This window comes from Crotalus tigris, unplaced genomic scaffold (genome assembly GCF_016545835.1).
Source record: "Crotalus tigris isolate CLP2741 ecotype Arizona unplaced genomic scaffold, ASM1654583v1 scf7180000018612.917631, whole genome shotgun sequence".
Classification (NCBI taxonomy): domain Eukaryota; kingdom Metazoa; phylum Chordata; class Lepidosauria; order Squamata; family Viperidae; genus Crotalus; species Crotalus tigris.
In genome coordinates this window covers 545945-562778 of record NW_024097107.1, presented here as the reverse complement: position 1 = coordinate 562778, position 16834 = coordinate 545945, and the positions used below count along the sequence as shown (strand labels likewise).

Below are 16834 nucleotides of genomic sequence, written 5' to 3'. Positions count from 1 at the left end.
CAGCAGAACCGCTACGGAAACCGTGCAGAATGCTTTCGTTTCCCAAGATACGTCTAACTTTCCGCGGAGGTTTTGGCAACCCGAAATTCCAGAAAAAAGGAAGACCCAGCACTCCTCTGCAGAAATCAGGTCCTTGCTCGTGTGCGTCTAACTCTAAAAGGAGAGCGGCTCGCTTGCAAAGAGGAGGCTCGGCAGGAGGCGAGCAGAGAAAGCGAGTCAGGGCCGCAGGGGCGAAGTTAACCGCGCCGTCCCCAAATCCAAAGGTTATTCAGCCCCGGGCGGGCAACAGGCGGACACGCGCTTGCCTGAATTTATGAATGGGGCCGTCTCGGCATTGCGCCCCACCGGCGCTTTCTCCTCCAGCCTTAGTTAATTTGAGTTGAAGCTCATCGCCGGGCCGTTCCCACCCCTGGGGCCGCGGATTGGCTCTCTTTTGCGGCCTGACTCCGCCCCCTCGTGCTGACTCCCGGCGGGTGGCCGGAGAGCGAGGGCAAAGCCGAGGAGAGAAGCGGGAGCGCCACTTCCTCGAGCTCCGGACCACGACAGGGCGGGGAGGGGCGGGGCGGGAGTCGCAGGGACTTCTCCCGCCGGACCCAGCCTTCCCGGGAAGCCGCCGGACGGACCTCTCGTGCGCGATCCCCTCCACCTCCCCCCGTAAGTGAGCCCGGCAGCCGGGACGGCTTGGCAGGGATGGAGCGGTGACTGCGTGGCATTGTCCATCTGGATCGGCTGCTTCTGCCGCCGGCGCCTGGGCGTCTTGCCGGCGGTGGCTTTCGGCGGCAGCTGCCTCTTTGTGCCGCTGCCGGCCGCGTACGGCGGAGAAGCAGCGTGTGTTCCCTTCGGCGCCGGAGTCCCGTGTGTTTGCGTTGGGTTCTGCCTGCAGTTGCTTCTGCTCGCGGTGGGAGGGAGAGACAACCCTGCGGGCTCGGTCCGCTTGGCTGTAGGATGCCCGTCCAGGCCGTGCGGTATAGGGTTGGTTGGTTGGTTGGTTAGTTGGTTGGTTGGTTGGTTGGTTGATGGACTTGCCCCTCCGCCCATTCTTCAAGCCAAAAAGCTCGAAATAGCTCTACTAGTCTCCCTTTAATTCTTTGTTGGTAAATTTCAATTTAACACCTTCTTAAAGCTGAATGGCTAATGCTGGTAGGAGCGGTCTTCGTTTTCCAAGACTGCTCCTCTCGCAGCTTTACTTGAGACTTATGGTCGCAGGCGCCCAGGTTTAGGGTGGCGGCTTGTGCAGTTGTCCCTCTTACTTAGTGGCAGTTCTCCCCCTCTCTAGACGCCTTCCCTCCCTCCCTCCCTCCCTCCCTCTCTCCTGGCATGCTTGCCCGCCCTGTGACTATAGCCTGTGCATAGGAGGTGGGCATATGCTGGCACCTGCATAAGTGAGCATTGGGCTGCAGCAGGGGGCAGGCAACCCCGCTGCTGCTCTCTCTGTGTTTAAAAGGAGGCTCCCAGGAGTCCCTGCCCACATGGCCAATGCAGAGATTATGGGGAGTGTAGCGGGCCTGTGTGTATGAATGAAAACGGCAGCAGATCGCCTGAAATGTTTGGCTGGTTTTGAGCTGCTGCAACAAAACCTGTACTGGATTCCGTATCAGGTGGGCCGATAACCAGCCATCACCCCCCCCCTTTCTTCCTGCTCACGCCTGGGTACATATTATTTCTTTGAATGGGTTGACTATCTGCCGGCTTTGTGGAGACCAAACTCTGTACAACATGAACAGGCTTCCTCTTTTTTTGGTTTTTCTACACCTGGGGGAGTGGGGAGGAAGGGGGATAGGGAAGGTCAGGTTCTTTTCCTTGAATTGATGGGTTGGTCAATATGCCAATGTTCGCCTACTGATTTTTTTATTTATTTGGAAAGACGCACCTGAGTAGGAAAATATGGGTTAGAACTCGGGGTTTCATTAGCTTCTGTGTACAAGCATACAGGTTGTGTGTGTGTGTCTGTTTCTGTAAAGGTAAGCCTGTGATTGTCTTAGCTCCTGCCTGTCTTTGGATGTGCGCATTATATAATTGTTTTGTAGGTTCTTTCAGTCATCACCGCTCTTATGAGTGCTGTGCATAGCTTTCTTCCTACCACAGCATTCTCCCTTTTGTGTTGCCTATCCCATCCCAGCATCCTCTAATTCAGCTGCAGCTCTCCCACCCAGTTGGCTGGATATGATGGATTTTGTGGTCCATCACACAGGTCTACCTGGGCTGCCATCACCATGTGGGCGTATTTGAAACCTTGGCAAAGAATCTACCTTTGCGACTCTGTTTCCTCCCCTTATTAATATTGAATGTTAATATTTTCTTAATTCTTCTTTCAAAGGTGACAAGCCTGGAGTGTGTCACATTTAACATTTCTTTGGCTAAGGGCTCTCTCCTTGTCTCAAAGCACTGATCATGCTCTAAGGAAGACAATGGAAAAAGGATTGCTAATGCTAATCACCAGATTAATAATGTAGATTATGATCATGGACAGCTTCTCAATTGTGCTTGCATTGTCATGATCATACTTCCCCCCCCCTCTCTTTTTTTGTTTTCTGGGGGGAAATTGTGCTCAATACTGTTCTGTTTAGCATCTGTTCATCTAGCTAGATGTTGCAGTTGTTTGGCTGCTGCTGTTGAAAAGGTTAATCAGCTCCAGGAATGTCCACAGACTAAGGTAAAATAATAAGATGGTGGTTCTAATCCAATACTCAAAGCCCCTGCCCCTTTTTACATGGACTTTGCATACGATGCACAGAAAAGGGCAGGGCTTCAATCACACAATCAGGTTGCTGTCTAGACATTTTTTTAACCACCTTCTGTGGACTCTCCTGAGCAGTTTCTGGTCATTCTGTTCTATCCTATGGCTTTAACCAGAGATAGACCTGGAACTCCCCTTTTCGGCTTTCTCTAGACCAGCAGGCAGTAAATCAAAGGCACCCCGCCTCTTTCACATCCGCACCAAGTACTATGCAATGTGGATATTTATTTATTTGTTTGTTTGTTTATAATAATAATAAAGTTGGAAGGGACCTTGGAGGTCATCTAGTCCAACCCCCTGCTCAGGCAGGAACCTCTATACCATTTCAGACAAATGGCCGTCCAGTCTCTTCTTAAAAACTTCCAGTGTTGGAGCATTCCCCATTTCTGGAGGAAAGTTGTTCCACTAATTAATTATTCTAACTGTCAAAAAGTTTCTCCTTAGTTCTAGGTTGCTTCTCTCCTTGATTAGTTTCCATCCGTTGCTTCTTGTCCTGCCTTCAGGCGCTTTGGAGAATAGCTTGACTCCCTCTTCTCTGTGGCAGCCCCTGACATATTGGAACACTGCTATCATGTCCCCCCTCATTCTTCTCTTCATTAAACTAGGCATACCCAATTGCAGCAACCGTTCCTTATATGTTTTAGCCTCCAGTCCCCTAATCATCTTTGTTGCTCTTCTCTGTACTCTTTCGAGAGTCTCAACATCTTTTTTACAGCGCGGTGACCAAAACTGGATGCAGTATTCCAAGTGTGGCCTTACCAAGGCATTGTAAAGTGGTATTAATACTTCAGGTGATCTTGATTCTATCCCTCTGTTAGTGCAGCCTAGCACTGTGCTGGCTTTTTTGGCAGCTGCAGCACACTGCTGGCTCATATTTAGGTGATTGTCCATTAGGACTCTGAGATCCCTCTCACAGTTACTACTATTGAGCAAGGTACCACCTATACTATACCTGTGCATTTGGTTTTTCTTGCCTAATTGTAGAACCTTACTTTTCCCCCCACTGGATGTTTATTTATTTATTTGACTGCCATCTCATCTTTCCCTTAGGCATTCCAGATGGCTTACATGAGGATCTCCACAACCCTATATTCTCACGGGAACCCTGGGAGGTAGGCTGGGCTGCAAGGGGACCCAAAGTCCACACAGCTACCAAGCCTTGGCATAATAAGGAAAACCCAACACAGTACAGATCAATTTACATCAATGAATAGGGCTGCCTGACATGCAGGTGCGACTCTGGGCAGCTGACATTGGATAAAAATCAAGCCCAGAAAATATCCAAGCAAACAAAAAGAAGAAGAAAACAACAAATCTGAAGATAAACATTCTCTTAACCTTTGTAGAATGGTCTTGTGCAACACCTTGGCCCAATGCCTGAGTTAAGAGCCAGTTCTTCAAACCCTGACTCTGAAAGGACAGCAGAGTTAGGTCATCAGGATGTCAGGCAGGAGGGGAGTGACTATAGGTCAGGAGTGTCGAACTGCCGGCCCGCGTGCCGGATGCGTCACGTGAAAGCCGCGCCCACCCCATTGCCAGCAATGGCAAAACCGGCCCGATACGTTGCGTGACGTCACGTGACATCGCGAGTTTGACATGCCTGCTATAGGTAGTCTTTGACTTACAACAGTTTATTTCAGGGGCCTTCAAACTTGGCCCTTTTATGACTTGTGGACTTCAACTCCCAGAATTCCTCAACCAGCGTGCCTGGCTGAGGAATTCTCGGAATTGAAGTTCACAAGTCATAAAAGGGCCAGGTTTGAAGGCCCCTGGTTTATTTAGTGACCATTTGAAGTTACAACGGCACTGAAAAAAAGTAGCTTATGACCGTTTTTCACACTTATGACCTTTGCAGCATCCCCACAGTCATATGATCAAAATTCAGACACTTGACAACTGACTCATATTTATGACGGTTACCATATCTCAGAGTCAGGTGATCACCATTTGCAACCTTCTGACCAGCAAAGTCAATGAGGAAGCCAGATTCACTTAACAACCATATTACTAACTTAACTGCAGTGATTCACTTAACAACTGTGGCAAGCAAGGTCATAAAGTGAGGCAAAACTCACTTAGCAACTGTCTTGTTTGGCAACAGAAATGTTGGGCTCAATTGTGGTCGTAAGTCGAGGACTGCCTGTATACTGTTCCACATAGAGAACAGAGACAGAGAAGCCGTAGCTTCTAGATCTCCTCAGGTGTTGTCCTTTCATAGAAGGGATCTAGAGCATATCAACCCTTTCGGATCTTGTGGGGATGGTCAGAGATGAATAGAGATAGGCAGCTCCTCCAACAACTTGGCCACACGCTATGAAGAGCTTATTGGTTGATAATCCACATCCTGGGAGCCACTATAGTTTGTTGCCTTGTGGCATTACATGGAACATTCAGTGCTATACCCATAGCGATCTGTGCTGCTGCATTCCTGACAAGCTTTTGAGTCGTCTTCAAAGGAAGCTCTATGTAGAGCCTGTTGTAACAATCTAAGCCGGTAGTTGTGCCTGTAGATGGCAAGGGCTTGTATAATTCGCTCTGAGCTTGGTCTGTAGTAGCTGATTCAGTGTGCCACGGGCTGCCTGCCTGCTAACAAGCATGGTAGTGTTTACCACTACCTCCTTCTGCTGTTGCCATGCCTGCTTATACCATCTTATCTTAGTCTTCTCTTTGAGAGTCATTATCAGGAGTCAGGTGGATAGTTTCTTGGCTCAGAAAATACCAGGCGATCTGATGAGATGTCAGTAATAAAGGGATAGCTAGATTTTAGACTGTTGTAGTTTCTGTAACAATCCTAAGAACAGCCGACTGCTGCCTGGTGCACACATTGATACTCTTGGAATTAAACCATTTGTTCTGAGTATCAGTAATAAACGGGCACCCGTGCCATTATTCCACAGAAGATACCTTTAAGATTTCTTGATTTTGGCACTTTGAGGAGGATAGGATCATTTTTGTGGTCCCTTGGTTAAGCAGTCAGAATCCATGATTAACTTTCGGAAAATCTGAGGCGATCATAATAATCGGTGAGGATCCACTTTTTTAACCTACCCCTGTAACAAAGCAGAAGCTACAACTGTATTTCCATGTTAAACGTGTAATTCAATCTTCGGCATCTTCGTTTTTCTTTTTAAAGGAAACTATGGCGGTATGACTTTGCCTGAGGCCTAGATTAAATGTTCTCTGATTAGGCAAACCATAGGCTATTGGCAGATCGCTATCTATGTAACAACATACAGAGTTTGGTCTAGGTTCTTGGCAGCTAGTAATCTCTCAAGATCTCTGTTCAAGGGAAGATTCCTTCCTTCCTGGCATATATACAGTACATGGTGCTGCTTCTGCACCACACATGCAGCGGCCTGCTTAACCCCTTCTGTCCCTTGTCACACTTACCTTACTAAACAATTGTTTAGTAATACCTGTTATATAGCAGTAGCACTTAGACTTATATACTTATACAGGCTTTGTGGTGCTTTACACCCCTCTCTAAGTGGTTTACATATTGCCTTCCCCCCCAGCAATCTGGGTCCTCATTTTACAGACCTCAGAAGGAGGGAAGGCTGAGTCAACTTTGAACCGGTCAGGATCGAATTCCTGGCAGTGAGCAGTGAGTTAGGCTGCAATCCTGCATTCAAACCACTGCTCCACCATGGCTATATGAAAGCAAAGATACGGGCACGCCGTGCATATGTAACTGCAGAAGACAAGAAGGTGCAGCTATCCAGCTAGTGCTGGAGTGTAGTCCGTCTCACCACTAGCCATGACACTTTCCATCTCAGTCAATCTCACTACTAACACTAGCCAGCTGTGGCTGAAGGAAAATCAGCTATTCAGGTAATCCTCCATTTACAACCATATTGTTTAGAGACAGTTTGAAGTTACAACGGCAGTGAAAAATGTGACTTATGACCACTTTTCACGTTTACAACCATTGCAGCATCCCCATGGTCATGTGATCAAAATTCAGATGCTTGGCAACTGACTCATATTTATGACAGTTGCAGTGTCCCAGGGTCATTTGATCCCCTTTTGCGACCTTCTGACAAGCAAAGTGAACAGGGAGGCCAGATTCATTTAACAACCAACTGCAGTGATTCACTTAACAGCTGTGGCAAACGAGGTTGAAAAATGGGACAAAACTCGCTTAACAGCGGTCTCACTTAACGACAGAAATGTTGGGCTCAGTTGTGGTTGTAAATCAAGGACTGTCTATACCTGGAGAGGACTATATCGCAGCCTATGCTGAATGTAAAAGGAAAAAAGCCAGTAGAACAACTCTTGCTACACTACTATAATTAAAGGCCCCTATGCCATTTGGGAATATGCAAAATGAGCAATATATGGAGAGTCAGATATTGCTGCTATCCTGAACATAAGGGAAGAAATCCAGTAGAACTACCCTTGCTGCATTATTTAGGATGATTAAAAGGCCTCTGTGCCTTTTGTGGACCAGCAGTATCCTGCGAATGTTTACAGTATCCTGCTAATTTTTCTGCTGGATCCTCATTGGTAGGTACCAAAATCTGGATGGAAGAAATAAAGACCTTTGGGAGTAGGCCAGATACTGATGAATTACAGCTCCCCAGAGTCCCACTCATTTAGAGTCAGTGATGAGCAATGTAGAAGTTGCAGTTCAGAAATATGGCTAAGAATTCTTTTGGACTCTTCCTGGCCGGTGAGTAGAGGTGATTGGCAGGAGATAAAGCTGTGCCCCAACTGTAACCTCCAGCATCTTTAGCTAAGATGGCGGTGATTGCTGGGTTCTGTAGTTCATTAACCTCCTCCCTTGACAACATCCCATAGAAGAAAAGAGATCCAGTAAGATAAGATAGAACTAAGGAGAAACTTCCTGACAGTGAGAACAATTAATCAGTGGAACAGCCTGCCTCCAGAAGCAGTAAATGCTCCAACACTGGAAGTTTTTAAGAAGAGACTGGACAGCCATTTGTCCGAAATGGTGCAGGGTTTCCTGCCTGAGCAGGGAGTTGGACTAGATGACCTCCAAGGTCCCTTCCAACTTTACTATTATTATTATTATTAAGATTGCTAGATTGTGTGTGGGGGGGGGTAGATTCCAAATTAAGTCTTTGTTCAAGCATGGCATTCACAAGTAACTTTGGGCGGGATAGTGTAGCATCTTTGGTGAATCAAGAGAGAGTCTCCAGGAATTTTGAGCCCCTGGAGAAAATGTGAGATATAAAAGCAAGAATAAATGAATATGGTGGGTTCAGGGCCAGTCCAGTGACCAATTAGATTTTGTGCCTCAGATGGGTGACGGAGAGACCCATTTCACACATGGAAACTGACAGTCCAAACTTGTTTCCATGTTTGAGGATAGCAAGCTAGCATGGAGGTACAGGGCAGGAGGCACCCCATTGTAGCCTGTAATGCCTTGTCAGATCTATTTGCATTCTTGAGCTAGAGGACTCCCTTCTATCTGATTCTGGGCGCAATCCTGCTCCATCCTTCACTTTTTTTTAAAAGAATCAATACAGTATCTTAAGGTATATTAACTGCTGAAATGAGAAAAGCCGCCAGGTTAAAGATAGTCATCCCCAAGTTCTTTTGCCTCCACTTCATTCCACTTCTATTGAGATAGAAAGGAGCCAGAGTACAGAATAAACCAAGATAGGGAGAACTGGGGAACCAGCGAGGAAGAGACAGAGGTAAGCATCCCTCTCACGGACCAAATCCTCTATTCCAGTGATGGCGAACCTTTTAGAGACCGAGTGCCCAAACAGCAACCCAAAACCCACTTATTTATCATAAAGTGCCAGGGCTGCATCAGCATTATTGTGCCGTGGGGGGCGTGGCCCACTAGATGGGCGTGGCTGCAGTGTTCCTGGCAGACTGGGTGAGAATGGCCGGGGCTAGTCCCTCGCCATCTCTGGGGCATCCCTGGGGGGCCAACGCCACTTGCTCACTCACTTCCTGCCCTGTTGCTTCCAAATGCCACGTGCTCTGGCGAACTCTGCTGGGGCAACGGCATGTGTGCCATAGGTTTGCTACCACTGCTCTATTCCAATAGTAAAAGTAATAGTAGTAAAGTTGGAAGGGACCTTGGAGGTCATCTAGTCCAACCCCCTGCGCAGGCAGGAAACCCTACACCATTTCGGACAAATGGCTGTCCAGTCTCTTCTTAAAAACTTCCAGTGTTGGAGCATCTACTGCTTCTTAATGGGGTGGTGGAAGCTCACCCTGGAAGTATCACACAGGTCTGTGAAATAACACGGAGAGACCTGAGAGCTAATTCTTCAATCTATGCGCAAATCAAAGTGGATTTCATTAAAAATTAGGTGCTTATCAAGAATCTGAGATTCACACCTCAGAGAGCTTCGCCACAGAGGTCTCAAATTATATAATGTTGACTCTTGAGTCTCAGACACTATCGTGCTTTGCCCTGGAAAAAGCTGCTGGGAGCCCTTTCACTTTTAAATCTGCTTTATTACATTATTTTTTTATTTCCTTTTTTGAATGGCACTTTCACATCTACGTGTCTAGACTGAATATTCTCTACTTGTTCTTGCAAGGCACGGCTCTTCTCTCTCCTGGATGGGGAACATGTTTGATAGATTTTATGATGACTGTGAAATAAATATTCACGTTCAGGTGAAACGCCAGCAATGTGGAACAAAGAATAGCTTTCTATTTTATGCAGACATACACTGTTGGCTTGTGATACAAGCTAATGCTTTGGACCATGGATGCTGGCTGATGTGTGTGTTACAGAGGTTTTGAGGGAGACTGTCTCTCGAAAGAAATGGAAAGTTAGAAATAACTGGTGACGAAGCTTGTTAGGGGATTAACAATTCCAGTTCCTTTTGTTCACACAATAGATAATCATTTCAATGCAGCATTATGTATTTAGTACCCTCTAACAAGAGTATGTTCATATGAACTTTCCATTCATGAAAAGCATCTGGTGCAGCCATCTTGGGGAAATGACCCATTTAAAAATGCATGTATAAATGTCCCTCTCCTTTCCTTTTCCTCGAGATCTTCCTGGGGATTGAGAGCTAGCATCACTTGAAAAAGGCGGACTGAGGAAGGTTCATTTCCCATAACACAGAGGTGTCAAACTCAATTTCACTGAGGGCCACATCAGCACTGCGGTTGCCCTGGGGGGCCCGGGTGGGTGTGGCCAGAGTGGGCGCAGCCTACTGGGTGGGCGTGGATGGAGTGGGTGTGGCCTACTGGGTGGGCATGGCCAGTTCTACATCATTCGCGTCAAAGGTGCCTATGGGGGCTTGGGCAGGAGTAAGACAGATCTTTAATAATAATAGTAGTAGTAAAGTTGGAAGGGATCTTGGAGGTCATCTAGTCCAACCCCCTGCTCAGGCAGGAAACCCTATACCATTTCGGACAAATGGCTGTCCAGTCTCTTCTTAAAAACTTCCAGCGTTGGAGCATTCACCTCTTCTCGAGGCAGGTTGTTCCACTGGTTAATTGTTCTAACTGTCAGGAAGTTTCTCCTTAGTTCTAGGTTGCTTCTCTCCTTGATTGGTTTCCACCTGTTGCTTCTTGTCCTGCCTTCAGATGTTTTGGAGAATTGCTTGACTCCCTCTTCTTTGTGGCAGCCCCTGAGATATTGTAACACTGCTATCATGTCCCCCCTCGTCCTTCTCTTCATTAAACTAGACATACCCAATTCCAGCAGCCATTCCTTAGATGCTTTAGCCTCCAGTCCCCTAATCATCTTTGTTGCTCTTCTCTGTACTCTTTCTAGAGTCTCAACATCTTTTTTATATCGTGGTGACCAAAACTGGATGCAGTATTCCAAGTGTGGCCTTACCAAGGCATTGTAACGTGGTATTAACACTTCAAGTGATCTTGATTCTATCCCTCTGTTAATGCAGCCTAGCACTGCATTGGCTTTTTTGGCAGCTGCAGCACACTGCTGACTCATATTTAGGTGATTGTCTACTAGGACTCCGAGATCCCTCTCACAGTTACTACTATTGAGCAAGGTGCCACCTATGCTGTATTTGTGCATTTTGTTTTTCTTGCCTAAATGTAGAACCTTGCTTTTTTCACCATTGAATTTCATTTTGTTAGATAGTTCCCAGTGTTCAAGACTGTCCAGACCCTTCTGCATCTTAAGCCTCTCTTCTGGAGTGTTGGCTATTCCTGCCAGCTTTGTGTCATCCGCAAATTTGATGAGTTCCCCATCTATCCCCTTGTACAAATCATTGATGATGTTGAAGAGCACTGGGCCCAGAACAGAACCCTGGGGCACCCTACTAAACACTTCCCTCCATGTAGATGCAGTTCCATTGAGGACCACACGCTGAGTACAGCCAGTCAGCCAGTTATGAATTCATCTGGTGGTGATACTGTCTAACCCACATTTTTCTATTTTATTGAGTAGTAGGTTGTGATCTACTTTATCAAATGCCTTACTGAAGTCCAAGTAAATTATATCCACAGTATTCCTCTGATCCACTAACTTTGTCACTTGGTCAAAGAATGCAATAAGGTTTGTCTGGCATGATCTGTTTTTGACAAACCCATGTTGGCTTTTAGTAGTAATTTTATTTGCCTCTAGCTTTTCTTTGATTCGTTGTTTGATTATCTTTTCCAGGTAATCTACTTTATGTGATCTACTTTATCAAATGCCTTACTGAAATCCAAGTAAATTATGTCCACAGCATTCCTCTGATCTGAGGGTCTCTGGCAGAAGGGGGTGTGACTAGGGCAAGTGCCAAAGCATGGTCCACTGGAGGAGCCTCACTGTTCCTCTCAGGCCATGCGGGGGGGGGGGGGCTTATGGAGCTAAGACTGAATGCGTTTCAGATAGATGGCCACCACAAAATTGTACATTGGCTCCCGGCTGGCTTGGGCCAAGGCAGCGAGGGCTGTTCCCTCACTGTTTCCAGGATGGCTTCACGGGCCACATGAAACCACTTTGCGGGCCGCATCCGGCCCCCGGGCCTTGTGTTTGACATGTCTGCCATAACACGTTTGTTTTCCGCAAAGAAACATTTTTTTTTTTGAGGTGGTGGGACATTCTCAGACCTTAAAATCACATCCATTGGTCTGTACTGAGTTGAGGAAGAAATCTTTTTTCAGGAGGCTGAACGTCCTGATTCCTTTAGTCTAAATGAATGTTATTCGACTGCTTGCTGGGGTGTGTCTGTCTTTTGCCAAAAAAGCAACCTAGCTTGCACTGTGGGAATTTGAGCCAAGAGGAACTTTAATTGCACTCACATGTAAGACCTTGGTTGGATGAGAAGGGCAAGAAGATTGTGTCATTACTTTTTAAAATGTTGATGAACAGCATGTGCAGCATAATGTGTTTAGAATATTTAAATGTTCCTCTTGGGTTTTTTTTTCCCAGCCACAGGCAGAAGTTCAGACAATGCAAAAACATAACCCTTGTGACCAAACTAACCCAGTCTTGGGTAGCCTTTGCTAGAAGCTGGCTAATAGTTGTGGAAATGTTAGCTGTGCCTCCTATGGAGACATGGCATCTCGTCATTAACCGAGTGTGCGTGTGTGTGTGTGTGTGAAAATATGAGCAGATCTGACCCCAAGAGACCATGAGTAAGGCACTGAATTTTCAGTGTTTGCAGGCACTACAGCTGTTTCCATGGAGACAGCTGTAATGTTACCAAACAGGATAAAGTCAGAGCAATATGTTAAAGGGTGCAAAGATAAAGAGGAATTGGGGAAAGGAAGGATAAGATGAAGGCGTAAGAGCTACCAGCCCCTGCTGATCCCTTTGTAAAAGTTCATGAAACCTTTGCAATGGAGGCTTAAGGTCTGGGTGGATCTTTTGGGCTGCAGCCTCTCAAAGGGACTTTTCAGCTGAGGAACTTTCCCAAACTATCAACCGAGACTGTGATGTACTGATTTTAAGCTAACCCTTTTGAGCCAAGACAGTTAGCACAAAGGCTGATGTACTTTAAGGACTGATGTAGTTGAAAACCTCTTCACTGAAGGGAAGAGGAAATTCTTGCTTCATGTTGTAGGAACCATGTTAGTTTAGGGTAGCAAACAGCAACAAAATCAGATGTCTGGGAGAACCTTTTCCAAATTTTGTTAAAAGGTAGCAGCGTCAGGCGCCATGGCAAACTTCATCAGATGCAATGCTCCATATGTATGGGGAAAACCGAGCTGAATATGCAGTTATTCATCGGCCTCATGTTGCCACCCATTCTTTTCTTCTGCTTAATTTCAGGGCGAAGCCTTCCGATGCCTTTGTTCTAATGCCATCTGCCTGTATTCGGCTAGCTAGACCTTGAACTTACTACATCTGCCTGTTTCCTCTGCTTCGAGCCAGCTGGGAATTGAACAACCCAGCTCTTTGCCCAGGAAGAGCCATGCCCCTGGAAGACGATGAGCTGAGCTGGAAAAAAAAAGCGGAAGACATCCGGGAAATCTATGACTTTCGGGAGGTGCTCGGCACGTGAGTTCTTTCAGCTCTGGGGCTGTCTGGGTAGAGGCTGTTGCACAAAGAGAGGAGAGAGTTTCGTGGGATCAAGAGTGCCAGAATTTGGACTCCAATAGTTTCATCCAAAAATCTCCTCCTGGGTTTTTTTTTTTTTTTTGCCTGAGCCTTCTTCATTTCAGAAACTTTAGCCTAATTTAGAGAAGACCAGGATGGCAATGGAATCCTTTCATAACTGTTGCTAAACAGTCATGAGAGCTGGTAATCTTCCTAAATCTTTTTCAGATTACCAAGTCATCTGCCAGGAGATCCAAATCCCGACAGTGTTTCGCTCTCAAATTTGTTTTTCAACATACTGTAATCTAAATTAGCAATCCTTGCTGCCTGTGTGAAGTTCTAATAAATTGAGAGGGTCATTTACAGGTTATTATATTCTATGCAACTCTGAACTACACCCAGCAGAAGTAAATATTCTTAAGCTTGTTTACTAGGGCTGTCTTGAGAGTTTGCTGCAAATAAGCCTATTGTTGATTTCTGTCTTGAATTCAGCCAGTTGGCTTAGATGACGGGTTTCAAATTGCTGGCCCGCGAGCTGGATGTGTCATGAGGAAACCTCGCCCACCCCATTGCCGGCAATGGGAAAAAAGTTCCGATACGTCGCGCGATGTCACGTGATGTCGCGAGTTTGACATGTATGGGTTAGATCCATTATTTGAAAACCATTTTTTTTACAAATCCAACTAGAACTAGGTTGGGTAATTCAAATCAAATGAATGCATAGGATCTATAGAAGTGAGAAGAGTCAACTTTTTAAAAAGTGGTGTCTAGAGTAGAACTTTTGACTAAATTGCTGAAAGTTGGACCACCCTAGTGGTGATGCTTTTGGGGAGGATGTATGGAAGGAGTGCCTTCTTTTTTTAAACTTTCCTTAGTGAGGTCTAGATAAAGGTACAGTTGAGGTGCTGGGTTTGAAGCAATTTGGCAAATGTAATCCAAGCACTATTGCCGACCTGCCATTATCTCCATTAATCTAGCTAACGTTCACTCTGGAGTTTGGAGGTAAACAAAATTATTGTCCAGACGTAAGGCTAAGCCAGCACTTAGTCATTTTTATCCTAGAGCAGCCATCTCCAACTAACACACTGCAGATATATTAGATGACTTCTAATATACAGGTGGTCCTCGACTTACGATCACAATTGAGCCCAAAATTTCTGTTGCTGAGACATTTGTTAAGTGAATTTTGCCCCATGTTATGATCTTTCTTGACACAGTTTAGTGAATCACTGCAGTTGTTAAGTTACTAGTATGGTTGTTAAATGAATCTGGCTTCCCCATTGACTTTGCCTGTCAGAAAGTTGCAAAAGGTGATCACATGACCCCAAGACACTTCAACAGTCATAAATATGAACCACTTGCCAAGCATCCACATTTTGATCACGTGACCATGGGGATATTGCAATGGTGGTAAAGTGTGAAAAATGATCATAAGTCACTTTTCAGTGCCGTTGTAACTTCAAACGGTCACTAAATGAACTAAGTCGAGGGCAACCTGTATTCTCTCCAATATTCATGATTGCAAATAGCTTTGGAAGAGCAGGAACTATCTGCCATATTCTGTAGGAAAAGTACCATCCCTAAACATGCAGCCTTCAGAAGTTACTTTAGTTTATTTTTCTTTTAGATTAAAGGTGTGTATCACAGATGTCTATGGATGCTGTGGGTTTTTACATGTTTCCAATTGGGGATTGTCTAGGCCAGTGCTTCCCAAATTGTGTTCCGTGGAATCTTTGAGTTCCTCAAAAGCATACTAGGGGTTCCGTGAAAAATCTCAAAAATCAAATTTAAAACAGATTTTAAAATAAAACCACACAAGGCCAACTCTCTTGTACCAAAATAAAGGTTATATTTAAAATGTTTTCTCTTTATTTTCAAATCTACTACATTATGCCAAATGCTCAGGCAATAGGAGTAGATGAAAGAAGTTGTGGGTTCTTAATAATAATGCTTAATAAAAATCAGAGATAGAATTAGGGTTCTGTAGGGGGAAAAAAATTCTTCTAAAGGGTTCCCTGACTGAAAAGGTTTGGGAACTGCTGGTCTAGGCCTTCATGGAATGCATCAGCTTGGAGATGGGTGGCAAACTGGCCATGAATCAAAATGGCCGCTGCATGAGAATGCAAAGCTCCTTGTGTTCTTTTTGTGAATTGCCCCGCATGCTACATCTGAAATTAATGCCAGGACTGGGTCAACAATTGAGAATTAGTTCAGGTGACCTATCGCTTCAAATATTAGCACAAGATTTGTTAATATTGACAGGAGGTGTGGGCTGCAACTTAAGTATGTGCACAGTCTTATCATGTGCTGCTATGCTGAGGAAGAGGATTCACTTCAGGTGACTAGTTATTTTAAGCTGGGGCACTCAGTGTGAAAAGCTTCATTCCGGCCATGGCAAGGCTCTTCAGTTCAGATAAGCTGGCTGCCATTTTGAAATGGACCTTTCTTCAAAAGATCTGAAATGTGGTTCTTTATGCATAAAGTTAGAGAACAAACAAATATGGCTCCACCATCAAAAACCCAAAGCCTATCTTTTCTTTTCCTGTTTCCCTTCCAAGCATTATTGTGCTGCAAACGTGAGGTCCCCATTCACAAATGCTGTTTAGAATAAAGTCAACATGAGATTATTTTCCAGACAGATCAGTAACACAACAGGCCATTTTTCTCAGGCATTGAATTGCCATAGACCAGAGGGGGAGAATGATGCCCCCCTTTATGACTTGTGGACTTCTACTCCCAGAATTCCTGAGCCAATTCTGGGAGTTGAGGCCCAGAAGTCATAAATGGGCCATCGTTCCCTACCCCTATTATAGACTCTTCTTAAACATGATAGACATTTGAACCCTCTATCTCCTAATTTATTTCTTTCAATTGCTAAGTAAGTCCTGCATCCAATGGCCCACAAAAACTCATGCCATAATTATGACTATTTTAATGTTTCAGATCTCAAGTTTTTTGGTTGTCTTTGTTAGGTATTCCGAAAGAGGTAAGGCTATATCACCGATGCAGGGCACAGCTCCGGTTCATTCAGATCCAGCATTTCCTGAGTTTCCCTATGTACATCATACCTTTATGGTGGTTTAAAGAGTATTAATGCACGTTTAGGGCAGCATGATAAAGCAAGTAAGTAACGTCTACATCTGTAGAAATGAAATGGGAGCTGTTTTGTTTATTACTCAACCAGTCTGGAATGAATGGATGCTGTATCTTACGTGAACGGAGTTAAGCACTCCTCTCCACATTTCCTAAGAACTGGAAGAGAAAAGTAGGGCACAGCCCATCCATTAGCTTTTGCCAGCCTTTGTTTTTAGCAGCGCAGCTTGCTTTATGTATAAAAAGCATTAGAGGAGCCCCTGTGGACTGGATCAAAAGCTTATCTAGTCCATCATCTTGTTTTCCACAGTGGCCAGCCAAGTCCTCTGGGAAGCCCACCAGCTGTTTGAGAGGTCATGTCATGTTGTTCCCTAGCAAGTGGTATTTAGAGGCCTGCTGAAGATACCGTACCAGATCACCATCATAACTAATTCTTATTCATTTCCTTATCCACCACAAATTTCCCCAGGCCATAAACAGCAGCTGGCAAGTTGAATCTGTCTGGTGGGGCTAAACGGGCTTGCTGACATATCAGAGTGTAAATATTGGTGGATGTGAAG

At 45.2% G+C, this 16834-nt stretch overlaps 1 protein-coding gene across 3 annotated transcripts in view; it reads left to right on the top strand.

The window, feature by feature from the left end:
* The first annotated feature begins 492 nt into the window (after window positions 1-492).
* The window catches only part of CAMK1 (calcium/calmodulin dependent protein kinase I), a 41146-nt gene continuing 24804 nt past the window's right edge, over window positions 493-16834 (top strand). The window contains exons 1-2 of one of the 3 annotated variants that reach the window (XM_039355174.1): window positions 493-654; window positions 12915-13142. In XM_039355174.1, the coding sequence (XP_039211108.1) occupies window positions 13057-13142 (86 nt within the window). In that variant the 5' untranslated portion in view covers window positions 493-654; window positions 12915-13056. Of the gene's footprint in view, window positions 655-1580; window positions 1599-12914; window positions 13143-16834 lie in introns of those variants that run through there. The other 2 variants (XM_039355172.1, XM_039355173.1) reach the window with 2 other exon arrangements.